This window comes from Macaca fascicularis, chromosome 1 (assembly GCF_037993035.2).
Source record: "Macaca fascicularis isolate 582-1 chromosome 1, T2T-MFA8v1.1".
In the NCBI taxonomy this organism is placed as follows: Eukaryota; Metazoa; Chordata; class Mammalia; order Primates; family Cercopithecidae; genus Macaca; species Macaca fascicularis.
Genome location: NC_088375.1, coordinates 197109150 through 197136663, shown reverse-complemented (window position 1 = coordinate 197136663; position 27514 = coordinate 197109150). Strand labels below are relative to the sequence as shown.

The 27514-nt window shown below is 50.1% G+C and overlaps 3 protein-coding genes across 9 annotated transcripts; 2 read left to right on the top strand and 1 right to left on the bottom strand.

The window, feature by feature from the left end:
- Positions 1 to 11512: 11512 nt before the first annotated feature.
- On the top strand, positions 11513 to 18525 carry MANEAL (mannosidase endo-alpha like). 6 transcript variants are annotated; one of them, XM_045374137.3, is made up of 4 exons: positions 11513 to 12160; positions 13162 to 13271; positions 14138 to 14214; positions 17230 to 18525. In XM_045374137.3, exons 1-4 carry the CDS (start codon positions 11611 to 11613, stop codon positions 17243 to 17245), a joined length of 753 nt encoding a protein of 250 aa, XP_045230072.1. In that variant the 5' UTR covers positions 11513 to 11610; the 3' UTR covers positions 17246 to 18525. The 6 variants fall into 6 exon arrangements, with proteins under 6 accessions (XP_045230072.1, XP_005543977.2, XP_073867813.1 ...); XM_005543920.5 differs by having other exon boundaries at positions 16953 to 18525; XM_074011713.1 differs by lacking the exon at positions 11513 to 12160 and adding an exon at positions 12392 to 12545 and having other exon boundaries at positions 16953 to 18525.
- A 1809-nt stretch (positions 18526 to 20334) lies between these two features.
- Positions 20335 to 26190, bottom strand: YRDC (yrdC N6-threonylcarbamoyltransferase domain containing). Its single transcript, XM_005545205.4, has 5 exons — positions 25797 to 26190; positions 25103 to 25217; positions 24860 to 24979; positions 22003 to 22145; positions 20335 to 21699 (listed from the first exon to the last, which is right to left on the bottom strand). Exons 1-5 carry the CDS (start codon positions 26183 to 26185, stop codon positions 21627 to 21629), a joined length of 840 nt encoding a protein of 279 aa, XP_005545262.3. The 5' UTR covers positions 26186 to 26190; the 3' UTR covers positions 20335 to 21626.
- Positions 25761 to 27455, top strand: C1H1orf122 (chromosome 1 C1orf122 homolog). 2 transcript variants are annotated; one of them, XM_045374118.3, is made up of 3 exons: positions 25761 to 26311; positions 26530 to 26731; positions 26977 to 27455. In XM_045374118.3, exons 2-3 carry the CDS (start codon positions 26684 to 26686, stop codon positions 27070 to 27072), a joined length of 144 nt encoding a protein of 47 aa, XP_045230053.1. In that variant the 5' UTR covers positions 25761 to 26311; positions 26530 to 26683; the 3' UTR covers positions 27073 to 27455. The 2 variants fall into 2 exon arrangements, with proteins under 2 accessions (XP_045230053.1, XP_045230043.1); XM_045374108.3 differs by having other exon boundaries at positions 26301 to 26444.
- The last annotated feature ends 59 nt before the right edge of the window (positions 27456 to 27514 follow it).

Genomic DNA, 27514 nt, shown 5'->3' with positions numbered 1-27514 from the left:
CAAAAACCTTTCAGTGTTTCATGTAAACAAGTTAATACCAGTATTTTTAAGCCAGATTTTCTGGAACATATACATATGTAGGTGCTTAAGCCTGAAACAGGTCTTTCTACTCTCACTCCATTCTCAAATGAAAAATCTGTAAAGATATCTTTTGTTCCTCCAATCTTCTGATTTGTCTTCTTAGTAACTCATTACAGTGTAATTTACTGGTTAAATCACATAGTTGTGTGTGGTGGAGGAAAAGAATACAACTTTGGCCAGTATAAGTATACAAGACAATATCTCTGTTCTTCTCTTTTTTTTTTTTTTTTTTTTTTTTTTGAGATGGAGTCTTGCTCTGTCGCCCAGGCTGGAGTGCAGTGGCATAATCTTGGCTCACTGCAAGCTCCGCCTCCTGGGTTCATGCCATTCTGCCTCAGCCTCCCGAGTAGCTGGAACTACAGGCGCCCGCCACCACGACCAGCTAATTTTTTGTATTTTTAATAGAGACGGGGTTTCACTGTGTTAGCCAGGATGGTCTCCATCTCTTGACCTCAGGATCCGCCCTCCTCGGCCTCAGTGCTGGGATTACAGGTGTGAGCCACCACGCCTGGCCTTAAAACATTTTAAATTAGCCAGGCATAGTAGTGCCACCTGTAGTCCCACCTACTGGGGAGGCTGAGGCAGAAGGAATGCTTGAGCCCAGGGGTTCAAGACTGCAGTGAGCTATGATCCTGCTGCTGCACTCCAGCCTAGGCAACACAGCAAGTCTCTCAAACAGGCCGTGGTTATTTCTGCCTTTAGGTCTGTGCTTCAATTCTGTTTTATTTTATTTTTTAGAGATGGGGTCTCACTATGTTGCCCAAGCTGGTCTTAAAAATAACTAAAATAAAACTTTAAAATATCTAAAATATCTAAAACATAAAAATAAAACGTAAAAATATCTAAAAAATAAACATTAAAAAAATGTGCCTCAGAGATTGGGGTGCCCTTGGTTGGGGAGGTAGGTAGTGGAATTGACAGTAAAATATGCAAGTGAAAATTCTAGCAGATGCATGAAGAACACATGAGGCATGCTCCCTTCTCCAGGAAAATGAACTTGCTGTTTCTTCATCCTGGAACTCACTTCTTCCAAATGTCGGCACAGTTTTCTTCCTCTCTCCTTCAGGCCACCCTCTCAGGGAGGTCTTCTCTGCCCAACCTATTAAACATTGTAAAACTTCCCCAGCCTGGCCTTCCCTCTCCCCACCTCCTGCTTTGCTTTTCTCTACAGCACTTGTCATCTGACCATTCTGTTTTGTTTATTAATTGATCAGCATCCTAATATGAAGACTGTATAGAAATTAGATTCAGAGGAATTTAAACGTTGTGTTGGAGAGTTTAGAAAAAAACAACTAATAAAGATATAGAGCTGGGCACAGTGGCTCACGCCTGTAATCCCAGCACTTTCGGAGCCAAGGCAGGCGGATTGCTTGAGCCCAGGAGTTCGAGACCAGGCTGGGAAGCAGAGTGAGACCCCCATTTTTACTAAAAATACAAAAATTAGGCGGGCTTGGTGGTGTACGTCTGTAGTCCCAGCTATTCAGGAAGCTGATGGGAGAGGATTGCTTGAGCCCAGGAGGTCAAGGCTACAGTGAGCCATGATCACGACACTGCACTCCAGTCTGGGCGACAGTGAGTCACTGTCTCAAATTAGTTAATTAATTATTATTAATTAATTATTATTAATTAATTAATTAATGTAGAAAACAAATGGGAAAAATAGGGAATTATTAACTCCAGGAGAAACAAAAATTGTACAAGAAAGGATGTGTAATCACAGGTCAATACTTGGTTCAACAGTGAAAAATGTTATAAAATATAATATATTCACTAGTGATTTAACCTAAAAAATGATATGGCCGGGCACGGTGGCTCATGCCTGTAATCTCAGCACTTTGGAAGGATGAGGCAGGTGGATCACCTGAAGTCAGGAGTTTGAGACCAGCCTGGCTGACATGGCAAAACCCCATCTTTAATTAAAAATACAAAAATTAGCCGGGCATGATGGTGCACATCTGTAATCCCAGCTACTTGGGAGGCCGAGAAAAAAGAATCGCTTGAACCCAGGAGGCAGAGGTTGCAGTGAGCTGAGATCCTGCCACTGCACTCCAGCCTGGGTGACAGAGCAAGACTTCGTCTCAGAAAAAAAAAAAAAAAAAAAGACACAGGCTGGGTGTGGTGGTTGATGCCTGTAATCCCAACACTTTGGGAGGCCAAAACAGGTGGATCACCTGAGGTCAGGAGTTCGAGATCAGCCTGACCAACATGGTGAAACCCCATCTCTACTAAAAATACAAAAATTAGCTGGGTGTGGGGTGGGCGGCACCTGTAATCCTGGCTACTCGGGAGGCTGAGGCAGGAAAATCGCTTGAACTCGGGAGGTAGAGGTTTCAGTGAGCGAAGATCACACCATTGCATGCCAGCCTGGGTGACACAGCGAGACTCCATTTCAAAAAAAAAAAAAAAAAATACAACCACATGGGGCAATGACAAAGGAGAATGCAGTGACACACTCTCAGCTCACTGCAACTTTCGCCTCAACACACTCTCAGCTCACTACAACTTCCGGGGCTCAAGTGATTCTCCTGCGTCAGCCTCCTGAGTAGCTGGGATTACAGGTGTGTGCAACCACACCCAGCTAATTTTTGCATTTTTTGTAGAGACAGGGTTTCACCATGTTGGCCAGACTGATCTCCAACTCCTGACCTCAGGTGATCCACCTGCCTTGGCCTTCCAAAGTGCTGGGATTACAGGCGGGAGCCACCATTCCAGGCCTAGCCTATCTATCAGTTTCAGCTGTTCTGGGAAAGGGCCTTCTTGGGTGTCCTCCTGCTTCCATTGGGCAGATTGCTCTTCGGGCTTACTGCACAGATAGTGCTCTGGGACTCCCCTGAGCTTTTTTTCTGTGTTAGGTTTCCTTTTTACTGGATCCCAAGTTCCTCCTCTCCTTTTTTATTTTCTTGTCTATTATATTTTTTGGTAGCTTCCTGAGAAAGACAGCATAGGAGAAAAAACAATTGAGACCTTGAATATCTAAAAACAATGTCTATTCTAGACCAGTCTGGGCAACATGGTGAAACCCCGTCTTTATCAAAAATAGAAAGATTAGGCATGGTGATGCATGCCTATAGTCCCAGCTACTTGGGGGGCTGAATTAGGAAGATCACCTGAGCTAGGGAGGCAGAGGTTGCAATGAACTGAGATTGCACCACTGCACTCCAGCCTGGGCTGGAGTGAGACTCCAACTCAAAAAAAAAAATTAAATAAAAAAAGAAAAAAAAAAGAAAAGTCTATTCCATTCGCATAATTTAAAATTTTTTTTTTCATTCTACTTGACTACAAGGTTGAATACACCACCCTCACAATTTTAAAACTAATTGTAGAATTCTAGGTCCAAAATTATTTTCCCTCAGAATTTTGGATGGAATTCTCCCCTGCCTTCTGCTTTCCAGGGCCATTCTAATTCCAAATCCTTGACTTCTTTTTCCTTGAAAGCTTTTTGGATCTTCTCTTTGTTTTCAATGTCCTAAACTTTCATGATGATGAGTACTGTGTGGGTCATTTTTTCATTCGTTGTTCACTTAGGGGGCTACTGCAATCCAGAACGTCATGTCCCAGGAAATTTTAGTTTATGAGTTCTTTGATGATTTCTCGTTTCAGTGTTCTGAAAGGTTCCTCAGGGTGGGTTTGTTTTTCTACTTCCTGGGAGAGTCCTTGGCTTTATCATCCAAAACTTTCTATTGTAATAAAATTTTAAATTTAGGCTCTATTGTTTTAATTTCCAAGAGCTTTTCACTGGTTTCTGATCAATCCTTCCCCCCATTTACACAGCATTCTGGTTGTGTTTCGTGAATATGAAAATCTGTTTGTTTGGCTAGCTGCATTCTGTTTTCTTCTCATCAACTCTTTCACTCTTACTTTTTTTATTTTTATTTTTGGAGGGTCTCAGTCTGTCACCTAGACTGGAGTGCAGTGGCGCTATCATGGCTCACCACAGCCTCAACCTCCTGGGTTCAAACAATCCCCCTGCCTCAGCCTCCCAAAGTTCTGGGGATTACAAGCATGAGTCACTGCACCAGGCTAGCTCTCACTGTTTCTTCCTTCCTTTCTTTCTTTTTTGTTTGTTAGCTTGTTTTGTTTTTTTTTTTTTTTGTTTTTTTGTTTTTTTTTTTTTTTTTTTTTGAGACGGAGTCTTGCTCTGTCACCCAGGCTGGAGTGCAGTGGCCGGATCTCAGCTCACTGCAAGCTCCACCTCCCGGGTTTACGCCGTTCTCCTGCCTCAGCCTCCCGAGTAGCTGGGACTACAGGCGCCCGCCACCTCGCCCAGCTAGTTTTTTTGTATTTTTTAGTAGAGACGGGGTTTCACCGTGTTAGCCGGGATCGTCTCTCGATCTCCTGGCCTCGTGATCCTCCCGTCTCGGCCTCCCAAAGTGATGGGATTACAGGCTTGAGCCACCGCGCCTGGCCTGTTAGCTTGTTTTTATATCTGGCTTTCATTCAGGGAGCTTTCACTAAATGTCTGAGAATCATTAGTTTTTCACGTTTAGAGTGAGGCACTAGAAAGCTGATTGAAAGATCTGAACGCAAGAGGCATGTTGTCTGATTTGTGTGTTTCATTCTGGGTTGATCAGGCAGTAAGCTGACTTTTCAATATGTGGAGGATTTTCCTCAAGGGTCTCAATGTCAGTCTGCGCAGAACTTTTCCCAGGGGTCTTTCTTTTTCTCCAGGGAGTCACTTGGACTTCTGCCTGGAAGGTTAACTTTAAATATTTTTTATGGCCAGGTGCAGTAGCTCACACCTGTAATCCCAGCACTTTGGGAGGCCGAGCCTGGTGGATCACTTGAGGTCAGGAGTTGGAGACTAGCCTGGCCAACATGGTGAAACCTTGTCTCTACTAAAAATACAAAAACTAGGCCGGGAGCAGTGTCTCACTCCTGTAATCCTAGCACTTTGGGAGGCTGAGGCGGGTGGATCATGAAGTCAGGAGTTTGAGACCAGCCAGGTCAACATAGTGAAACTCCATCTCTACTAAAAATACAAAAACTAGCCAGGCAAGGTGGTACACACCTGTAGTCCCAGTTACTTGGGAGGCTGAGGCAGGAGAATCACTTGAACCTGGGAGGTAGAGGTTGTAGTGAGCCAAGGTCACTCCACAGTACTCCAGCCTGACAGAGGTGACAGAGTGAGACTCCGTTTCAAAACAAACAAACAAACAAAAACATACACACACAAAAAAAAAAACCTAGCCAGTCATGGTGGCCCTCACCTATAACCCCAGCTACTCGAGAGGCTGGGGCACGAGAATTGCTTCAACCTGGCAGGTGGAGGTTAAAGTAGCCAAGATTATGCCACTGCACTCCAGCCTGGGAGACAGAGCGAGACTCCATCTCAAAAAAAAAAATTTGTTTTTAATCTTTAATTTTTTAACTTACCTTAGAGACAAGGTGTCCCTATTTTGCTCAGGCTGTCCTCGAACTCCTGGGCTCAAGTGCTTCAGCCTCCCGAGTAGCTGGGATTACAGGCATGCACTACCATGCCCAGCTCCTGGAAGGCTGACCTATGACTGTCTGTGTTCCTGGGGCTGAGTGATGTAAAGAGCTGGACTTCTTGCCATTTACTGATCCAGACTCCCCTGGATTTCAGCATGGCCTCTCACTCCTCCCTCTCCTGTTACCTGGCACTCCTGTGTCTGGAGAATTTCTTGTTATACTCTTTCACAGAACAAACCTGTCATCTCCAGCCATAGCGGGGAAGGGTGGCTCTCTCAACACAGTCCTAGTTCTGTAAGGAAGAAGGGGAAAATTGACTCCGAGCAGATGTGGGAGAAACTTTTGGCTGTTTACCCAAATCCCCTTCCTTTTGCCCTTCTTTCTGATTTTGTTCACCTCTGAATGGCCTTGGCAAGGGATTTGCTTGGATGTGAATAGATGACACAATTCTGGCCAATCAGAAGTGATGGGAAATCTGCCGAGAGCTTCTAGAAGAGCTTATCTTACTTGTTAAAAGGATTATAAAATAGAACCATTCCCTTTTCTGCACCTGGATGTTGTCCTGTGGAAATGGGATGCTTGGAACTGCTTCCATCCTTCTCAATCATGAAGGCAAGGCCAAAAAAAAAAAAAAAAAAAAGAATCACAGAGAAGGTGATCTGATGTCACAGTGTCTTTGAACCCTTACATTAACCATCTCTAGAACCAGACTAGTTAAAGACTCCTTAATATCTGGGGTAATAAATACACTATACTCTAAGCCCTAAAGGACCAGTCAAATCAGCATCACCTGGCATCTTGTTAGAAACATAGACTCTTGGCCAGGCACAGTGGCTCTCATCTCAGCACTACAGGATACTGAGGCAGGTGGATTGCTTGAGCCCAGGAATTTGAGACTAGCCTGGGCAACATGGCGAAACCCCATCTCTACCAAAAAACAAAAACAGAAACAAAAATTAGCCAGGTGTGGTGATGCACACCTGCAGTCTCAACTACTTGGGAGGCTGAGGTGGGAAGTCTGCTTGAGCCCAGGAGGCGAAGGTTGCAGTAAGCTGTGACTGCGCCACTGCACACCAGACTGGGTGATAGGGTGAGACCTTGTCTCAAAAAACAAACAAACAAACAAAACAAAACAAAACAAAAAAACAGGTTTCATTCCAGACCTACTGAATCAGGATCTATATTTTTAACAAGATCCTCAGGGGACTGACATGCGCACTAAAGTTTGAGAAGCACTTTAAGCCATGTTTAGCTGCTTTCCTTCTTATTTGTGGCTGAACACACATTCTAATCGATAGAATGGGTGTAATACACACCTTGAATGCCGTGTGTCACATCTCTTTGGTCCACCTTGATTTTAGGAACAGTTTTTAGGCAGAACTCTTAAGATGTCCCCCACCAAGATTCCTGTCCTCTAGCTACTCAATTAAAAATAATCTAGTTACTGTTGTGAAGGGACCTTGTGGAATGGAATGAAGTTTACTAATTAGTTGACCTTATATTTTATAATTTTTTTAATTAAAAAAAAGTTTTAGAGATGAGGTCTCATTATGTTACCCAGGCTGCTCTCTAACTTCTGGGCTCAAGCAACCTACACACCTTGGCCTCCTAAAGTACTGGGACAGGTGTGAGCCATTGTGCCTGGCCTTTTTTTTTTTTTTTTTTTTTTTTGTAGCAACAGGGTCTTGCTATATTGCTCAGACTGGCCTCGAACCCCTGGGCTCAAGTGATCCTCCCATCTCGGCCTCCCAAAGTGCTGGGATTACGGGCATGAACCACCACACTTGGCCAATAATTAACCTTTAACTGGGGAAGTTACCCTGGATTATCTGACGGCATCTCATATATCACATGAGCTCTTAAAACCAGAAGAGGAAGGTAGGAGAGAGAGGTAGAGAGGGAGGTTAGAGAGATCCAAAGTGTGAGAAGGACAAGATCTGATGTTGCTGGCTTTGAAGATGGAAGAAGGGGTCTACAAGCCAAGAAATGCAGCAGGCCTCTAGAACCTGAGAAAGACTCCCCAGATGACAGTCAGCAAGCAAATGGGGGCCTTAGCCCTGCAATTGTATGGAACTGAATTCTGCCATTGAGCTGGATGTAGATCCGTTCCTAAAGCCTAGAAAGCAGTGTAACCTGACAACGCCTTAATTTTGGCTTCGTGAGATTCCAACCAGAGAACTCACTAAGCCACACTGTGCCTAGACTTCTGACTTACGGAAATCATGAGACAGTAAACTTTTGTGCTGTTTTAACTACTAAATGTATAGTAATTTGTTACGACAGCTTAGAAAATGAGTACATCTAGGATGGATGGTTCTGTGCAAGCTTAGTCTTCCTCGCACTGGCGGCATCCCACTTGAATAAATAATGTCTGTCTCTCTTTATACCTGCTTCAAAACCTTCTCTGATGTCCTGGGAGTCTGCTTGGCAACAGGAGACCAGAAATACAAGGAAGTTAACTCCCCTAGGGAAAATGCTTGACCAGTGGAGGAGGGGGTCAGTAGATAATTGCTTCAGCCTCACACCTCCTAACTCTGAGAGGCATTTGTACACTTCTGAAACGACCTGGCAGAATTAAGGCCCCATTATCTATAGCAGCGACATCCTCAGTGCACCATTGGTTTGGCTTTTCTTTTGTTCTTGTCTCATTCTGTTCACTTCCTAACTCTTACTTCCTGAGATTATCTCCCAAATGACCTCCTGCTCCCAAGTCCCCTTCTTGGTCTTGTCAGAGATTGATAGGCAATCAATAGTCAGCTCCATCAGCTCACCTTGCTCAGAATAAAAGGGTAACTTATTGGAAGAATGGTCCGGGTTTCACACTGCAACTAGACTGCCGGGAAAACTGAAATCAGGACTCCAATACCACTAAGTTTCTCTCTGTCCCCTCCCTCTAATGGCATTATCTTGTTTGTTTGTTTGTTTGTTTTTGAGAAAGGGTCTCACTTGGTCACCCAGGCTGGGGTGCAGTGGTGTCATCACGGCTCGCTGTAGCCTTGACCTCTCAGGCTCAAGTGATCCTCCCACCTCAACCTCCCGAGTAGTTGGGAGTACAGGCGTATGCCACCATGGCAGACTAATGTATTTTAATTTTTTGTAGAGATGAGGTCTCACTATGTTACCCAGGTTGATCTCAAATGCCTGAACTCAAGTCATCCTCCCACCTCAGCCTCCCAAAGTGCTGCGATTACAGGCATGAGCCACCACACCCGGCAAATGGCATTATCTTTAAAGACAATAAAATCTCTCCTCCAGACCAGAGAGTAAAATCCCAAAAAATGATTGGAATTGATGCCCTTTGGGTCAGTATTCATGATTGGTCCAATGGAAGACGGGATGCTATCACTGGTCCAACTCTGACCACCAGGTCAGAGTTCTAGGCCTGGGTCAAACCATCATGGCCAGGTGGCAGTGTCAGGGACTCCAGGCATAGCCAACAGGGGAAACAACTGTTTCAGGGCATCCCAGAAATAGTGGGATGACTGGGAGCTGGGGAAACCTTCCCACTAGTTTTCCAAAACGACCACCACCCATTCCCTGTTCTTTTAGTTCCTAGTTAATGATTCCTTCTGTTTCCTTCTTAGACTCTCTCCTTCCTCTGCCTGTCCCAGAAATGCTGGTGTTACTGAGAGTTCCATCCTTACCCGTTTTCTTTTCTTCTCTTCTCTCTTCTCTTCTCTTCTCTCCTTCCTTCCTTCTTTCTTTTCTTTTCTTTTCTCTTTCTTTCTGAGAGTTCCATCCTTACCCGTTTTCTTCTCTTCTCTTCTCTCCTCTCTTCTCTCCTTCCTTCCTTCCTTTCTTTTCTTTCTTTCTCTTTCTTTCTTTCTTTCTCTCTCTCTCTTTCTTTCTTTCTGAGAGTTCCATCCTTACCCGTTTTCTTCTCTTTTTTGTTCTCTCCTCTCTTCTCCCTTTCCTTCCTTCCTTTCTCTTTTCTTCTTTCTTTCTTTCTCTTTCTCTTTCTTTTCTTCCTTCCTTCCTTCCTTCCTTCCTTCCTTCCTTCCTTCCTTCCGAGAGTTCCATCCTTACCCGTTTTCTTTTCTTTCTCTCTCTCTCTCTCTCCTTTCTTTTTTTGAAACGGAGTCTCACTCTGCCATCCAGGCTGGAGCGCAGTGGTGTGATCTCAGCTCACTGCAACCTCTGCCTCCCAGGTTCAAGCAATTCTCCTGCCTCAGCCTCCCAAGTAGCTGGGACTACAGGAGCCCGCCACCTCACCTGGCTAATTTTTTGTATTTTAGTAGAGACAGGGTTTCACCGTGTTGCCCAGGCTGGTCGCAAACTCCTGAGCTCAGGCAATCCACCCGCCTCAGCCTCTCAAAGTGCTGGGATTGCAGGCGTGAGCCACCACACCCGGCCTCTTCTCAGTCTTTCTATTCCCAGAGTCACCTCATTCTTTGGTAGACATGGTATTCTCTCCAACATTTAACCCACTCCACAAATGTAATCTAATCTAGTCAAGGTAATTCTATTCCCCTCGGCAACAATTTGTCTGGCATAAAAAGGCTTAAACCAGATTAGATCAATGAGATTCAATGAGATGTTTGTTTAGGACTTCTGGGAGAGAGAAATCAGTCTTACCCTTGCCTGTGGAATGGGAGGAGGAGTCAATGGCCATAGCAGCCACTTTGTGGCATGAGGGGAACAGGCTTTGTATATGAAGTCAGTGGTGGGGAGAGTAGAAGAGTGAGACGGGAACATCTCACTGATGACATTGTTAGATCAGAGAATATACCCACTCTGTCCTGCCATTGGGCTTCTTGCTTTGCAAGTTGATACATTGGCATATTCCTGAAGCCAGGCTGAATCGGGAATCTGCAACCTGGAGCTGAAGGCATTCCACTTCATTCACACTTAGCACCATAAGGTCTCTCAAGCTCACTTTCCTGGGCTGCAGGTGTACCAACACTTCCCAACCTTGCTGCTTCTCTTCCTGGGTTCCCTATAATTCATTTTACGTAACCAATAAGAACTGGATGCCCGCCATCATCCTAAGCACTGTTTTAGACATGCAATGAAACAAAGTTGCTGTCATTGGGGATCACTGAAGGAGGCATATGATAAACAAAACTATCTTCTGAATAAATGAAGTAATGAATAACGCAGTGTAGGAACTCTAGCAATATCCAGTGAAAAGCTTTTATCTACAGACTATCACACCAGGGGCTGGTACTCACTCAAACGGCACTAGGAAGCGAGTGTCAGATCCTGTCCTGGCAGCCCTTGGCGTCTAACAAGGTAAATAAGACGGGGCCTGTCCTCTGGAGCCCAGAATCCAGGAAGAAAGACACAAATGTACTGAGTAATTGCTTTTCAGATCGCGTGGAAGTGCTTTGGAGAGTGCGAGCTCTGGAGAGTGCGTCCTGACCCGGGGTCCAGGCCCAGTCAGTGTGACCTTGCCCGAGTCACGGTTGCCCTCCGCCCCCGGCCGGCGACTGTAGGGTCCGACTCCTCGAGATTTCTCGACGCCCCTTCCACCGAGATTCAGGGGCTGCCTGGGGTGCCGGGGAGGGGGGCCGAGGGATGGGGTACGTGGGGCTAGAAGGGTGGCACTGAGACCCATAGGGAGGGGGCCAGTGAAGTGAGTAAAGAGGGATCGACAGAGAAGGAAATCCTTGGGGAGCGGACCACCAACGCGCGCTTCCTCTCCTCCCCGCCCCCGCCCCCGCCGCCCCAGCGCTGCCGCCGCACCGCCCCTCTCCGGCGCTCCGGAAGGCCGGCGTCCCCGCTCCCCAGCGAGGCGCCGCCACCCGCCGCCCAGGCAGCCAGGCTTGAGGGGAACTGGCTTTGTATAGGAAGGACTCTTCCTCCGCGGGCCACGCGGCCTGTCTCAGGTCCCTGCTCCTGTGGCCCGAAACTCGCCGTTCGCTGGGCCTTGCGTCGCCCTCGGCGTCCAGTTCCCCCTCGGCTTGCGGCCACTTGGTCCGCGCCGCCTGCGTCCTGTGTGCCGAGCCCGCCCGCACTGCGGGGACAGGCCGGGCGCCGCCCACGCCGCGCTCTGCCGGGCGCACAGTCTCCCAAGGAAGCGTGCGGGCGGGCGGGCAGGCGGCCATGGCGCGGCGCGCGGGGAGGTAGCGGGGCGGCCGCAGGAGCGCACGGTCGGCCATGGCCCGGCGGCGGCGCCGCGCCTGCATAGCTCTGTTCCTGGTGCTGCTCTTCGCCTTCGGCACCCTCATGGGCCTGCGCACGCTCAAGGCTCCGGACGGACTCCCGGCGCTGGGCCCGGGCCTGGAGCTGGCGCCCTTTGAGCGACGCCCGGAGGCGGCCCCAGCGCCCGCTGCCCGGGCCCCGGCAGCCCCTGCCGCGCCGCCCCCGCCGCCGCCGCCGCCCCGCACCGCGGACCCTGGCGGCTCCCCTAGGCCGGCACCCGCGGAGGCCGAGCCCGCCCCCGGGCAGAGCCTGAGCGTCTACTCGGACCTGCACGCCTTCTACTACTCGTGGTACGGGAGCCCGCGGCGCGAGGGCCACTACATTCACTGGGACCACGTCATGGTGCCGCACTGGGACCCCAAGATCTCGGCCAGCTACCCCCGCGGCCGCCACAGCCCCCCAGACGACTTGGGATCCAGCTTCTACCCGGAGCTGGGGCCCTACAGCTCCCGGGACCCCGAAGTGCTGCGGGAGCACATGACCCAGCTCAAGGAAGCCGCCATCGGTGAGCGCCCCCCACCCCGGGCGACCCTGCCCCCCAGCCTCGCCCTTCCTCCTTCCCACATCCCAGCTCCCTCTGGTCCTGTCACCGGGCGTTTGGTCCCACTTACCCGCCAGCCTGGCTTCTTAGCTGTTCCCTCCCACTCTCATCCTGGGCCCACCATGCGACACCGCCCCCTCCGTCTAGTATTCAGACCCCCTACCTGGGCCCTTCGACCCCTAACATCCAGGGCCCTTCCATAGGGCGGACCTGCTGGGAGTTTGCACCAGGAGAGGGAGGCAGAGTCTTCAAATTTGTTGGGCAATGGGAAGTGAGGCCTGGAGTCCTGGCCCGCAGGATCTGGGGTTCAGAGGAGTGGAACCTACGGTCGCCTCTGCTTTCACGGCAGGTACAGGGTAGAGCAGCAGCCCTTCCTGCTTTTACTGGCTGCAGAGAGGAAAGTGTGCCCGTGTTCCATGAAGGCCTCTGCTGTATTTGCAGTTGGGGGTAGTGTTGGGGGTTTAGAGGCTTTTCATCAAGCACCCAGCTAGAGGGAAGGTCCCTGGGCGCCTCCTTTGTAGGCTGGGGAGGGAAGGCTCACTTATTTCGGATATCATCACTGAATTCTGCTGGTTTTACAGATGCCCTCTGCTCAGGGCTCTTCTCCATGTGGCATGTTAGGGGTTAGGGGGCTTCTCTTTTTCAGAGGTAAGCCTGTGGCTTCCAGGTGGGTGTGGCACTGTCCACCCATTCCCTTTGTTCTACTACTTGCTGATGCACTCGAAAGCCTGGCTCCCTTCCGGCCTGGCGCGCTACGGTTCCCGCAGGCACTGCGCTTCAGCACCGCGGGCGTGGACAGCTCCGGGGCGCGAGGCTCTGGGACTCATCTGCCGGAAGTGAACCTGGCAGGAAGCTTGCTGCAGTTTTTTAGAAACCATTTTTGCAACTGGAGGTTTGTGAGAAAAAAAATCTCTGTTGAGGGGGGTACTGTGTGTCTCTGAAGTCGCCTCTGTATTGCGTCTCAGGCGTCCTGGTCCTGTCCTGGTACCCACCTGGCATGGCTGATGATAACGGAGAGCCCTCGGATGACCTGGTGCCCGCCATTCTGGACACCGCCCATCAGTACAGCATCCAGGTGAGTCTCCAATAAGAGCCCACGTGCTCTCTGCCCTATTCTGGAGAGGTGCTCTCCTCCGCCCACAGGGTTAGTGCCTCCACAGAAGTTCTTGGCAGTAGCCCAGGGATAACAAATATGTGGCAAGTGTAGTTTTGGGGGAGGGTTCAGGTAAATGGTGCCTATGTTGCTCTTAGTGTTTTGAATTCTAAGAAAACTGAGAAAACTAAATATAGGACCAAGAGAAGACTAAATAATTATCACTTTTGTTAAATGGTAATAGAGGTTAGGTTGTAAACCCTGGTGGATAAAGGGTAGGCAAGAGCCAAAGGGACCTGCAGACTCAACTCTCTAGTGGGAGGCAGTGCTGGACCTTGAGGAGTAGACAGGTGTTCTCAGCAGGTGGGCTCACTTTCAAGAGGAAGGATGGAGCTGGACGAAGCATTTCCCTACATGTGCCAATCGAGTAAGTCATCCCTTGCTTCTGTGGTGAAGGAAGAAAAATGACAGAGAAGGAAGAAAAGCCCCACTCCCCATTCCTGAGGGGAATTCCACCACTGACATGTCTAACAGATCACAGCAGTTTCCCACCGACACAGCTTCAGCATACTTCTTCCACTGTTTCAGGCAGCTAGCACCAACCACTTGGTTGAAACCTATTAGCCACCAAAATGCTTCCCACATGCCATGCTGCGGGAGATGGGCAAACTGCTCAGCCCTGCTTTGGCCTCTAAGGACAGCAGCTGCCTTTATCTCTACTGTGCCCACCAGCCAGGCACTCTTTTGAACTCAGCCTCTCCTCCAGGCCATGGTTAGATCCTGAGCCTGATATGTTGTGGCCCCTGGATAGACACTCACCTGACCAGTTACTCCTCTGTTTGTGGCAGGTGGCCTTCCACATCCAACCCTACAAGGGCCGGGATGACATCACTGTACATGACAACATCAAGTACATCATTGACACGTAAGGCTGTTCTGGGGGCTGGGATTTCGGTGGGGATCAAAATGGAGGTAGGGATAGGTTTGGAGGGGCAGGTCAAGAGACACAGGGCATAATGTCTGTGTTCCCAGCAGCTGTTTTATAGTAGGAGAGTACTGGGCCTAAAGTCAGGCAGCCTGGGTTTCAATTCCTGTTCTGTGGCTTCTAATCTGTGATGAGGCAAGCCTCGTAACCTTGGAGTCTTGTGAGAATCACACGAGTTAATATATGTGAAAGTGACTTCTACAATGTAGGCACCTCATTTATTCATTCAAAAAGTATTGAATGAAGGCCAGGCGCGGTGGCTCATGCCTGTAATCCCAGCACTTTGGGAGGCTGAGGCAGGTAGATCACGAGGTCAGGAGTTTGAGACCAGCCTGACTAACATGGTGAAACCCCGTCTCTACTAAAAATAAAAAAATTAGCCAGGCATGGTGGTGCACACCTGTAATCCCAGCTAGTCAGGAGGCTGAGGCAGGAAAATCACTTGAATCCGGGGGGCAGAGGTTGCAGTGAGCCAAGATCACACCACTGCACTCCAGCCTGGGTGACAGAGCAAGACTGAGTCTCAAAAATAAATAAATAAGTATTGAATGAGGCTGGGTGTGGTGGCTCATGCCTGTAATGACAGTGCTTTTTTATTTTTTTTTTCCTTTCTTTTTTTGAGACAGAATCTCACTGTTGCTCAGGCTGGAGTGCAGTGGCACAATCTTGGCTCACTGCAACCTCTGCCTCCCGGGTTCAAGTGATTCTCCTGCCTCAGCCTCCCGAGTAGCTGGGATTACAGGTGCCCGCCACCACGCCCAGCTAACTTTTGTATTTTTGTATCTTTACCTGGGCGTGGTGATGCACACCTATGGTCCCAGCTACTTGGGGGAGCTGAGGTGAGTGGATCACTTGAGCTCAGGAGTTTGAGGTTGCAGTGAACTATGATGGCACCACTTTACTCCAGCCTGGGGTTTCACCATGTTGGCCAGGCTGATCTTGAACTCCTGACCTCAGATGATCTGCCCACCTCAACCTCCCAAAGTGTTGGGATTACAGGTGTGAACCATCGCACCCGGCCTCCCAGGGCTTTGGGAGGCAGAGGTGGGAGGATTGATTGCTTGAGGCCAGGAGTTTGAGACCAGCCTAGGCAACAAAGCAAGACCCCATCTCTACTGAAAAAAAAATTAGCTGGGCATAGCAATGCATGCCTGTAGTAGTCCTAGGTACTTGGAAGGCAGAGGTGGGAGGATCACTTGAGCCCAGAAGTTCAAGGTTACAGTGAGCCACGATTATACCACTGCATTCCAGCTGAGAACAAAGCAAGACTCTGTCTCTTAAAAAAAAGAGTATTGAGCGCCTACATGTGTCCAGGCATTGTCTTAAGCCCAGCTGTACAGTAATGGGTAGGACTAGCAAAGTTTCTAATTTCATGTTTACTTTCTAGTGTATGTTGCAGGTATTGTGGAGCAGACAGTAATTAAATGAGAAAAATCAAACTGATCTATACAGGATTTTGTGCTAGAGTATGCCCAAGAAACTACATAAGAATGGGTAGTCAGGTCAGGTGAGTCTGAAGAGACAACAGGTGAGCTAACACCTGAATGAGCAGTCAGGGCTGGGTGTGGTGGCTCACACCTGTAATCCCAGCACTTTGGGAGGCTGAGGTGGGAGTTATCACTTGAGGTCAGGAGTTTGAGACCAGCTTGGGCAACATGGGGAGACTCCCATCTCTACAAAATCTTTTTTAAAAAATTAGCTGGGCATGGTGATGCATGCTTGTGGTCCCAGCTATTTGGGGGGGCTGAGGTGAGTGGATCACTTGAGCCCAGGAGTTTGAGGTTGCAGTGAGCTATGATGGCACCACTGTACTCCAGCCTGGGCGATACAGTGAGACTCTGTCTTAAGAATATTTAAAAAAAAAAAAAAAAAAAAAAAAAAGGCCAGGCGCGGTGGCTCATGCCTGTAATCCCAACACTTTGGGAGGCTGAGGCGGGTGGATTGCCCGAGGTCAGGAGTTCAAGACCATCCTGGCCAACATGGTGAAACACCATCTCTGTTAAAAATACAAAAATTAGCCAGGTGTGGTGGCGGGTGCCTGTAATTCCAGTTACTTGAGAGGCTGAGGCAGGTGAATCGCTTGAACCCCAGGAGGTGGAGGTTGCAGAGAGCTGAGATCATCTACTGCACTCCAGCTCTGAGCAACAGAGCAAGACTCTGTCTCAAAAAAAAAAAAAAAAAAAGTAGTAAGAAGAAAAAAGAAAAAGGGTCAGCTCTGCAAAGATCCGGAGGCAGGGAGAAAATTCCAAGCAGAGGGCTGGCAGATGCAAGGCCCATAAGATGAAACAAGCTTGCATGACACGTGACAGCCGGATAGAAAGGCCAGATGGGGAGTATTAGGTGGGTAAAGAGGAGGAATGGGGTAGGCAGGGCCAGATCAAGTAGGTGGGAATAATGAATGGATTTTATGGAGGCAGGATGGAAGCCTGGAGACCAGTTGTTACAATCCAGATGAAAGATGGTAGTGGCTTGGCTAAGGGTAGAGAAGTGAGGCTTAGGAATGACAACTGGGGAGAGGGAAGGGAACGAGGTTCTTGCTTAGAGGCATGATGAGTCCAACTGTGGAGACTGACTGGCTCCAAAACTGGGCTGTGTGGCATCCAGATCTCATCCACGGCAGGTCCTACAGTTGTGCTGGTCTCTCCCATCCAGCTGAGGCTCTTCTTTCTCTTTCTCAGGTATGGCTCCCATGGTGCATTTTACCGCTATAAGAACAGCATGGGGAAGAGCCTCCCACTCTTTTATATCTACGACTCATACCTGACGTCCCCTGAGGCCTGGGCCCACCTCCTGACACCAAACGGGCCCCACTCGATCCGCAACACGCCCTATGATGGGGTCTTCATAGCGCTGCTGGTGGAGGAGGGTCACACCCACGACATCCTGGCCGCCGGATTTGACGGCATGTACACCTACTTTGCCTCCAATGGTTTCTCCTTTGGTTCTTCCCATCAGAACTGGAAAGCTGTGAAGAACTTTTGTGATGCCAACAACCTCATGTTCATCCCCAGTGTGGGGCCTGGCTACATAGACACCAGCATTCGGCCCTGGAACAACCACAATACGCGCAACAGGGTCAACGGCAAGTACTATGAGACGGCCCTGCAGGCGGCCCTGACGGTGAGGCCCGAGATCGTCTCCATCACCTCCTTCAATGAGTGGCACGAGGGCACCCAGATTGAGAAGGCCATTCCCAAGAAGACACCCACCCGCCTGTATCTGGACTACCTGCCTCACCAGCCCAGCCTGTACCTGGAGCTGACCCGCCGCTGGGCAGAGCACTTCATCAAAGAGAAGGAGCAGTGGCTCATGTGAGGGGCCTGTAAACAGGGGCGTGAGGAGCTGATGTCCTTGCCTTGCTGGAAGATGTCACCACGTGGGGTTCAGCTGAGGTTGTAGGCACTCACTCATTCCCAGGTCAGAGGTCAGCAGCTAGGTGCTTCTGGGTGGGCTGTCAGGCCTGGGCCTGTGCAGCACAGAGACCATTCCTCAGGCGAGTGGTGCTGGGGTGCTCTGCGGTGATGGGAATGGCAGAGGCTGGCAGGTGACTGAACTTAGCCCAGGGCAGCTCCACGTTCTGGGAACACTTTCATGTAACCCCTTCTAATTTTGAACTCTGCAGCAGGCTGGTGCTGTGTAGTGGCCACCCACTCACCACCCTTGGAAGGGTGTCAGGGTCTGGGCTCGCATGTGCCCTGCTCCCTTCTGCCAGTCTGCGTCCTCTCCTCAGGCCTCCTTCTCACATCATCTGTTTTCTCTAAGTTAGGGAACCCTATTTGAGACTTTCAAAAAGGGAACTTCTAGGTTTAAGCTCCTCCCAGTAGATTCCTGAACCCAATTATCAGGAAATCATCCTGAGCACTCACAGGTTCATGTAACACTCACTCATCAAGCACCTTCCTATGTGCTAGGTGCTGGGGAAAACTTGACCAAGGAAGAGTTCCTGTCCTGAAGCTTCCAGGACCCAGCTTTCCTTATCTGGTGTGGCCTTGTAGCTAGTGCCTGGGCACAGTTGTTTTTCTTTTTGCAGTTTTACCTAGTGCTGGGCATTCAGTTCTTTCTCCTCTAAAAAAATACCTCTGTGCTCCAGAGCCTCATTTTTCCCCAGATGCATATTTAGCTCCAGGGAGAGGACTAGGAGGAAACCCCCTCCCTTTAGCTGCCTGAACTGACTGAGGCCCACTCACTAGAGCCATGTTCAGTGCTACTGTGATTTGTAGTAATTAAATATGAACTGGTATTCTCAAGTAAGCATTCCTTTTGCTCTCTTTAAGACCTCACAAATTCTGACCTTAGATTCTGGGACAAACTGACATATGAGTTGGGCTGGCTATGGCTTTACCACAAGTAGGTTTGCTTAAGAAATTACTAACAAAGCCGGGCACGGTGGCTCATGCCTGTAATCCCAGCACTTTGGGAGGCTGAGGCGGGTGGATCACCTGAGGTCAGGAGTTCGAGACCAGCCTGGCCAACATGGTGAAACCCCGGCCCTACTAAAAACACCAAAATTAGCTGGGTGTGGTGCTGGGTGCCTGTAATCCCAGCTACTTGGGAGACTGAGGCAGGAGAATTGCTTGAACCTGGGAGGCGGAGGGTGCAGTAAGCCAATGTGGCACCACTGGACTCCAGCCTGGGCAAGAGCAAGACTGTCTCAAAAAAAAACAAAAAACAGGCCGGGCGCGGTGGCTCAAGCCTGTAATCCCAGCACTTTGGGAGGCCGAGACGGGCAGATCACGAGGTCGGGAGATCGAGACCATCCTGGCTAACACGGTGAAACCCCGTCTCTACTAAAAAAAATACAAAAAACTAGCCGGGCGAGGTGGCGGGCGCCTGTAGTCCCAGCTACTCGGGAGGCTGAGGCAGGAGAATGGCGTGAACCTGGGAGGCGGAGCTTGCAGTGAGCTGAGATCCGGCCACTGCACTCCAGCCTGGGCGACAGGGCGAGACTCCGTCTCAAAAAAAAAAAAAAAACAAAAAAACAAAAAAAGGAAAACAAATTACTAAACAAGATTTCTAGAGGGAATTAACAAACCAGTACTTATTTACAAATAAATGAATATGCTAATTGCAGGCACCCTGATTAAAGTAGGCCCCTCCCTGTTAACACTTCACAAGATTCTTAGAATATACTTGAAAACAGGTGCATTGGAAACCACTGTACTGAGAAGTTTATGGGCTCAAGACTGAATCGGGCGTGGTCGCTCAGGCCTGTAATCCCAGGACTCTGGGAGGCTGAGGTGGAAGGATCAGTTGAGTCCAGGAGTTCGAGACCAGCCTGGGCAACCCAGTGAGACGTGTCTTTAAAAAAATTAAAAATAGGCCGAGTGCCTTGGCTCACACCTGTAATCCCAGAACTTTGGGAGGCCAAGGCGGGTGGATCACTTGAGGACAAGAGTTCAAGAACAGCCTGACCAACATGGCAAAACTCCATCTCTACTAAAAATACCAAAAAAATTAGTAGGGTATGGTGGTGCACACCTGTAGTCCCAGCTACTCAGGAGGCTGAGATGTGAGAATCACTTGAACGTGGGAGGCAGAGGTTGCAGTGAGCCAAGATTGTGCCACTGCACTCCAGCCTGGGCAACAGGGATTCTGTCTCCAGAAAAAAAAAAAAAAAAAGACTGAATTGGAATTTTGGGAACTAGGGTGCAAGAGGGAAGCGGAGGAAGGAGGAAACAGACCCCAGTGGTCACCTCAAGGACACCCAGCCCCAGTTAGGTAACTGGTATTAAACTCCACGGGAGAGATGAGCAGGCCTGGCCACCTGGTTTGGGGCTTAGCTGGGGAAACCAAGGCAGGCAGGGACAGTTGAAAGGGTTGGATGTTGACATATGGTAATTTACAGAGGGTAGCAACACAGGCTTCATTTCACACACGCACAATTTGAAAAATACTAAACATGGCAAGGCTAGGGGGCAGGGGCAGCCATTCTCACACATTGCTAATGGCAGTGTAACTTGACTCAGTTCTTCTGAAGGCTAATCCATATTGAGAGCCATAAATACTTCATACAGTTTGACCTAATCTCCTACCCTAAGGAAATAATTCAAAAGAAGAATAAACCATTTACAAATATGTTTAATAGCAGCATTTCTTTAAAGAAAAACAAAGTTCAAATGCCCAACAGTAATTATGTTTAACACTTGGTACACATATAAATAGACAAAAGGCTGCAGAGAACACTGGATTTAAACAAGGCTATTACGGGTATAATTAACTATAATTTACGAATAAATAAGGAAAAAGTCCCTGGCTGAAAAGGGTAGTGGAGGTTTATTTCCCAGTATTCTTCAGTTTGGACTGAACCCTTGCCAACTGAGCAGACATCCCACTATTACACCAAAAAGACTGCTCTTCCTGCCAGCAATTACAATACATGACACCACTAGGCCCAGTGGCTCAGAGGGAAGAGTGGTCTGCGGCTCTTCAATCTTTATCCAAACCTGGTTCTAGCTTCAGGAGCCCAACCCATGCCTTTGGTCACCTGAGACTTTTTATTTATTAATTTTTATGAGATGGAGTATTCCTATGTTGCCCAGGCTGATTCTGAACTCCTGGGCTCAAGCAGTTCTCCCGCCTGGGCCTCCCAGAATGTTGGGATTACAGGCACAAGCCACCACACGCAGCCACCTGAGACTTCTTAAACAGCACCAGCACTTCTAGCTGGTTTGAACCTTAAATGCCACCACCCACCAGAGAGAAGGCTCTCACTAGATTCTAAATCTGTCATTTAAATTACTTTTCAACTGAAAAACAAAACAGACAGAAGAAATTTATTAGAATAAGGCCATCTAGGCCAGGCGCGGTGGCTCAAGCCTATAATCCCAGCACTTTGGGAGGCCGAGATGGGCGGATCACGAGGTCAGGAGATCGAGACCATCCTGGCTAACACGGTGAAACCCCGTCTCTACTAAAAAATACAAAAAAAAACTAGCCGGGCGAGGTGGCAGGAACCTGTAGTCCCAGCTACTCAGGAGGCTGAGGCAGGAGAATGGTGTAAACCTGGGAGGCAGAGCTTGCAGTCAGCTGAGATCCAGCCACTGCACTCCAGCCTGGGTGACGGAGCAAGACTCCTTCTCAAAAAAAAAAAAAAAAAAAAAAAGAATAAGGCCACCTAGGAATGTTCTTAACTTTTCCATTCAGCTTTTGGCTGATATATGAAACTACAAATCAATACATCCTGTCCCGAGCTGTAAACCAGCAGCTCCCAGTGCTCAGAAAGACACATTGCCTTAACAGTCAGGCTAGTGCCCTAGCTCCAGTGGCCTCTGCAAATGAGGCCTTGCCAGTCATCAGTGGACAGACACATAGTATCCAGCACCAGGCCTTGGGCCTTCCTGCTTCCCAGAGTTTCACAGGTAGGACGCATGTGAGGGAAGCAGGCCATACTTCTGTTGGAGGATGGCTGTAGTACTTTCCAGGGCACTGAGGAGGAAACAGGACAGTTACCAGTCTGACTTCTCAAAGTCCCAAGCCCACCAGAAGCTGGTGAGCAGGGACATCGAAACTGGCTAGCCTTGTTATGCCCTGTTCATCAATCCATGATGAAACCTTCTGAATCCTAAGAAAGCCAGCAAACTTAATCCCACTCCAACTACCACTTCTCCAAACCTGGCCCACACTCCCTCAGGGCAAGATAGGAGGCACCATCTTTATCTTGTCAAAGCTTTTTTGCATCTCTCCAACCTCCCTCAAATTATTTCCCCACGCCACAGGAATGAGACTTACCAGCCTGGACGAATGATGCCAAACTTTCCGGGCACAGACAAATCAACCACAGTTGAGCCGAGGCGACACTCGGGGCTCTGGCCACCCCCAATTTGTCCCCCATCAATGACCAAGGACAACTGAGGCCAGAGATCCCGGAACTCCTGAGAAGAAGGAGAAGGAAGAGTATGGACACTATCCCTGGTGTATGCAATAATGTTAAACTGCACGCAGTCATCAAAGGCCATATAGTCTCAAAACAGAAGTCACCTTCCTCCAAGCAGAGAAAGGAGCTTCATTTAGTTAAGGTCAGCTGTGCCAAGGACACTGCATTCTATGAGGTTTGGAGCCCTCCTGGGTTAGCACCCCAAGTAACACCTATCTAGGGCTTAAAGAAGTCTTATTATGGCAAAAGGAAATGTCATACATTGCTTCAGTTAGGAAATGTAAGTACAACGAATGGAGTTCTGGGCACAGATACGGGCTCTAACTCTGGACTTTCCATTGTATCTCTGTGTGACTGCACGCAAGTTACTCTATCCAGGCCTACAAGACAAGTGGGCTGGACTAGATAATCCTATGTCTTCATTTGTTCTAATTTATGTAGCCAAGACAGGATTAGCATGACCTTTTCTTTGTCCTGGCTTGGGGCAGAGATAGGAGAACAGGGTCAAGAGTCAAAAACCAGGTAAAAAGGCTGGGCACGGTGGCTCACACCTGTAATCCCAGCATTTTGAGAGGCTGGATCTCTTGAGGCCAGGAGTTTGAGACCAGCCTGACCAATACGATGAAACCCCGTCTCTACTAAAATACAAAAATTAGCCGGGTGTGGTGGCATGCGCCTGTAATCCCAGCTACTCACTCAGGAGGCTGAGGCAGAACTGTTTGAATCTGGGAGGTGAAGGTTGCAGTGAGCCGAGATGGTGCCATTGCATGCCAGCCTGGGCAACAGAGTGAGACTCTGTCTCAAACAAAACAAAACAAAAAAACTAGGTAAAAATCTGGTCACTTAATGACTGTGTGACCTGGAGCAAGTGATTCCAGCTTCTTCTAGCTCTAGAACCATGCTCCTGGATCTCACTGCAACTCTGATCAGGGTATGAAGAATAGAACATGGTAGATTCTGCATGCCACCAGCACTCAGTCTTTGGGCTATTAGAAGGATACTCCCCTAGAACAGTGGACTGAATTGTTAACTGAGAAAGAGCTTCCCCAGTCCCTCCAATGAAGACACTGCAGTAGCAGTTAGGCCTGGGAATTTGGGACAGGAAATCATAAATACCAGTTACTGTGTTGGACAGGTCAAATGACTGCTGACAAGGTAAAAACCTCCCCTCTCTGTGCCACATCCCGATTCTTGCTCCTGGGGTACAGCCACCAGGACCAAGTCAAACCTGCACTCTGAGAATGGGAAGGGATGCTGAACTCTCACTTTCCAAGAACCCTGAGCCCCACTCTAGGTCTGGGCATGGAAAACCCCATCGAATGGAGTTCTGGGCAGAGATATGAGCTCCAACTCTGGACTTTCCATCCTATCTCTGTGTGACTGCACGCAAGTTACTCTATCCAGGCATATTAGCTGGATGTAAGAAGCCCAAGGCCTGATGCTGGATACTATGTGTGATACTATGTCTCTGGCCCAGAGTCTGGGGACACAATGTAGCTTACAACTACGTTTTACATCTTGGTAATAAGAAAAAGAACTGAAATTTCTACGTGTCCTCCTTTGTTCTAATCTATGTAGCCAAGAAAGGATTAGGATGATCCTTTCTTTGATCTGGTTTGTGGCAGAGATAAGACAACAGGGGCAAGAGTCAAAAACTGGAGCCAGGCGCGGTGGCTCACGCCTGTAATCCCAGCACTTTGGGAGGCCGAGGCGGGCGGATCACGAGATCAGGAGATCGAGATCATCCTGGCTAACACTGTGAAACCCCGTCTCTACTAAAAATACAAAAAATCAGCCGGGTGTGGTGGCGGGCGCCTGCAGTCCCAGCTACTCGGGAGGCTGAGGCAGGAGAATGGCGTGAACCCGGGAGGCGGAGCTTGCAGTGAGCTGAGATCCGGCCACTGCACTCCAGCCTGGGCGACAGAGCGAGACTCTGTCTCAAAAAAAAAAAAAAAAAAAAAAAAAAAAAAGTCAAAAATTGGGTAAAAATCTGAGCCAGTCACTTAATGGCTACGTGACCTGGAAAAAGAGATTTAACTTTTTGGAAGCTAAACTTCATCCTTTTTTTTAAGAGACAGAGTCTTTCTCTAGAGCCCTGGCTGGAGTACAATGGCACAATCTCAGTTCACTGTAACCTCCACCTCCCAGGTTCAAGTGATTCTCCTGCCTCAGCCTCCCGAGTAGCTGGACTACAGGCATGTGCCACCATGTCTGGCTAATTTTTGTATTTTTTATTAGAGATGGACTTTTGTCATGTGGGCCAGGCTGGTCTCGAACTCCTGACCTCAGGTGATCCGCCTGCCTGGGCCTCCCAAAGTTCTGGGGTCACAGGCATAAGCTACTGCCCTTGGCCTTCTTCATCTTTCTTTACAGCACTGTCGTGAAGATTTACAGCCTAAACTGTACTCTCCAAAAACTGTTATCTCCAGAAAAAGAGGAAGACACTGTTCTTACCATAATCTTTCCTATTATTATAAAGACAATAAGAAAAAAACACCAATTCTCCCCCTGGCTTTTCAGACTTTGAGACAAAATCAAATTCCTTTAATTTATATTGCCCCCCACCGCCTCCCTGCCAGCTGGGAAACCTTTCCACTGTTGGCCCAAGGACTCTCACGCCTGGCAATCCCAGTGCACTATCAATGCCACTGATTCACAGGAAACAGTGTTTGGGCTGGTGACATTTCCAGGGGAAGGACTGGGTAAACTCACCTCGACATTCAGAGAACTGGCCTGGGAGCTGAGGTTGGCGCTAGTGAGAGCAAGCGGACCCTCAAACATCTGAGCCAAGTCTTGCATAAAGGCATGATCAGGAATCCGAATGCCTACAAGCTATAAGGCAGGGGGAAGGGGATCATGAGAAAGGTTGGAAGGGGTAGAGGGTAAGTCTGATCTGGATCCTAGTGAAAGCCAAGTGGCCTGGAGTCTGGAAACACAAGAGAAAACTTGACTCACAGGCGTAAAAGGGTTTAGGTCCTTGTTGAGCTCCTCCGAGCGTTCCATCACCAGGGTCACTGGTCCTGGCAGTAGGTCTTTCAGGAGCCCCTCGGGTACTCTCACACGGCAGTATCTGGGAAACACAGGAGCATAAATCCATTCAAAATGAAGGACCACTGGTGGTCCTTTCCTAGACTCTAGGCACACGTAGGAAAGGAATCCTTCAAGTTTACAATGGGAGCCGCCTGTCTCCCTGCTTCACTTCCCTAAGAGCTTGAGCAGAAAGCAGGGCTCCAGAGGGGCACCCCTGGCTTGGCGCCTATGTGCCTCTGGTCTGAGGGACTACAACAGCTGCACCGCTGTGCTACCGTGATAGTGGGTGGGATCAAGCTCCACGTTTTATTTTCTACAAGGCATTCGCTATTAAATTAAGCTACTGTGTTTCTTTCCTTTTTTCCTGGGGGCCTCCCCGATTAGTACAAATGCCCCAAGGGTACAGGGCCCCCGCCTTTCTCGTGTGTTGCTGCCTCTCAGCAGCATGTAGTTCAGGGCCTGGGGCACGTTAAGTCCTCGGTACACACTTCCAGTTCCGGATTCCTTGGTAAGCCTGGACAAGCCCCTCCCGCTCTCTGCGCCTCAGTCTCCCAAGCCTGTCACCGGAAACCCCTCCCGCGGTGCCGCCCCCAGCGGGGCCGGGTCGGGGCGGCCTCACCTGTAGACGTCGGCCACGCGGCCGAGGCATACGGCCAGAGGCTTAGCCTCGCTGCGACCCTTGAGGCGGTACACAGCGCGCAGAGCCGCCGAGCAGCTCGCCGCGCAGGCCAGACCGTATAGCGTATCGGTGGGGACGGCCACCACGGCGCCGGCGCGCAGCTCGGCCACGGCGGCCCGCAGCGCCTCGGTCCAGCCGGCGCGCTCCGGGCTCGCGGCCTGCACGGCCCCGCTCCCCGGGAGCCGCAACAGCCGGGCCCCGGGGGCCGCCGGAGCGGGGCTCGGCGGGCGGAAGAGGCGGCCGCTCCGGGAGCCAGCGGACCCCTCGCTCAACCCCACGCTGGCAGCCACCGCGGCCCTCATCCCCCTGCACCGACGCGCCGGAGACATCCGCCCAGGCCCGCTTCCGGGAGGAAGTGACGCTCCCAGCCAGCTTCCGGTCCGGGAGACTCGGCCCCACCTCTGCGCCGGGCAGCTTAAAGGGACCACGACCCCCAGGAGGATTGAAGGAGACCGGTGGGGACGGGGCGGGGCCCGGCCTTGCGGAGCCCTAACACAGCGCTGGGGAGGGGGGCGGCCGAAAGGGGGGCGGTGGTCGGGCCGCGCAAGCGGAGATGGAATGGGGCCCGGGCTCAGACTGGTCACGGGGGTGAGAGGGGGCCCGTCGGGGCGGGGGGAAGGGGCTCGGCCCCGCGCAAGCGCCGGCCCTGACCGTCTGTCTCTTGCTCGGGCAGGGAGGCTGCCGGCGTGGACCGCGGGAAGGCGGGGCTGGGGCTCGGCGGGAGGCCACCCCCGCAGGCGCCCCGGGAGGAGCGCGCCCAGCAGCTGCTGGACGCGGTGGAGCAGCGGCAGCGGCAGCTCCTGGACACCATCGCAGCCTGCGAGGAGATGTTACGGCAGCTGGGCCGCCGGCGCCCGGAGCCGGCTGGTGGCGGGGTTAGTGCCCACCCTGGGCTGGGCCGGGGTGGGGTGGGGTCTGCCCACTGGCTAGGCTGGCCAAGCCCTAGCTTACCCTGGAGAGGGGAAGTATCTCTCCACTGCTTTGTCCCTAACCTCCGTTGATGTGGTGAGAGGTTTCGAAAAAGTTAATACTATCCAAATGCCAAATGGCCATATCCTTGTGGGGCCTAATCCAAGGCCTTTCCTCCCAGCCTCACTTTTTTCCTTTCTGTTCCAACTAGAACGTCTCAGCCAAACCCGGAGCGCCCCCGCAGCCGGCTGTCGCCACCAGAGGCGGCTTTCCAAAGGATGCTGGCGATGGAGCTGCGGAGCCCTGACCATCCCCAAGCCGGATGCCCTGACTTCTCTCCCTCCCCAGGGCCGATGGCTGGACTCTGAACAACTCCCTTCAGTAAAGGGGCCAGTCTTCACTGGCAGTGGCTGGTACTTGGCTGGCTCTCAGCCTGGAATGGCAGCTCTGCTAGCAGCTGGGTTCACTCCCACTTCATCCTGGCTGGAAGCAGTGCTGTGCTTTGAAATGTAGCCAATGAATACCCAGTCTGATTACCCAGATTTGGGCAGACCAGCAGTGCTCGCCAGAGTGGTCTGGCCTGCTATGGGGGATCCAGGTGATGTTACATGTCCATTTCATGCTTTGGGGGCTTTTAGCCCCACAAAACACCTTCAGCAGAGCCTTGATTAAAAGGAAACCTGCAGACTCTCCTGGTGACCGACGTTTCCTTTCTGTCCCCTCCCTCTCCAAGACTGATGGCTGGGAAG

What these genes read in the sequence shown, in the direction of transcription:
- MANEAL (XM_005543920.5), top strand. Translation starts at nt 11,611, where the DNA reads ATGGCCCGGCGGCGGCGCCGCGCCTGCATAGCTCTGTTCCTGGTGCTG. An exon ending in GCTCAAGGAAGCCGCCATCG is followed by an intron (nt 12,161 to 13,161) that starts GTGAGCGCCCCC and finishes ATTGCGTCTCAG; the next exon opens with GCGTCCTGGTCCTGTCCTGG. An exon ending in CCCATCAGTACAGCATCCAG is followed by an intron (nt 13,272 to 14,137) that starts GTGAGTCTCCAA and finishes TGTTTGTGGCAG; the next exon opens with GTGGCCTTCCACATCCAACC.
- YRDC (XM_005545205.4), bottom strand. Translation starts at nt 26,185, where the DNA reads ATGTCTCCGGCGCGTCGGTGCAGGGGGATGAGGGCCGCGGTGGCTGCC. An exon ending in CGCGTGGCCGACGTCTACAG is followed by an intron (nt 25,218 to 25,796) that starts GTGAGGCCGCCC and finishes TGTGTTTCCCAG; the next exon opens with ATACTGCCGTGTGAGAGTAC. An exon ending in GGCATCATTCGTCCAGGCTG is followed by an intron (nt 21,700 to 22,002) that starts GTAAGTCTCATT and finishes TTTCCTCCTCAG; the next exon opens with TGCCCTGGAAAGTACTACAG.
- C1H1orf122 (XM_045374108.3), top strand. Translation starts at nt 26,410, where the DNA reads ATGGAATGGGGCCCGGGCTCAGACTGGTCACGGGG. An exon ending in GGCTCAGACTGGTCACGGGG is followed by an intron (nt 26,445 to 26,529) that starts GTGAGAGGGGGC and finishes TTGCTCGGGCAG; the next exon opens with GGAGGCTGCCGGCGTGGACC. An exon ending in CGGAGCCGGCTGGTGGCGGG is followed by an intron (nt 26,732 to 26,976) that starts GTTAGTGCCCAC and finishes TGTTCCAACTAG; the next exon opens with AACGTCTCAGCCAAACCCGG.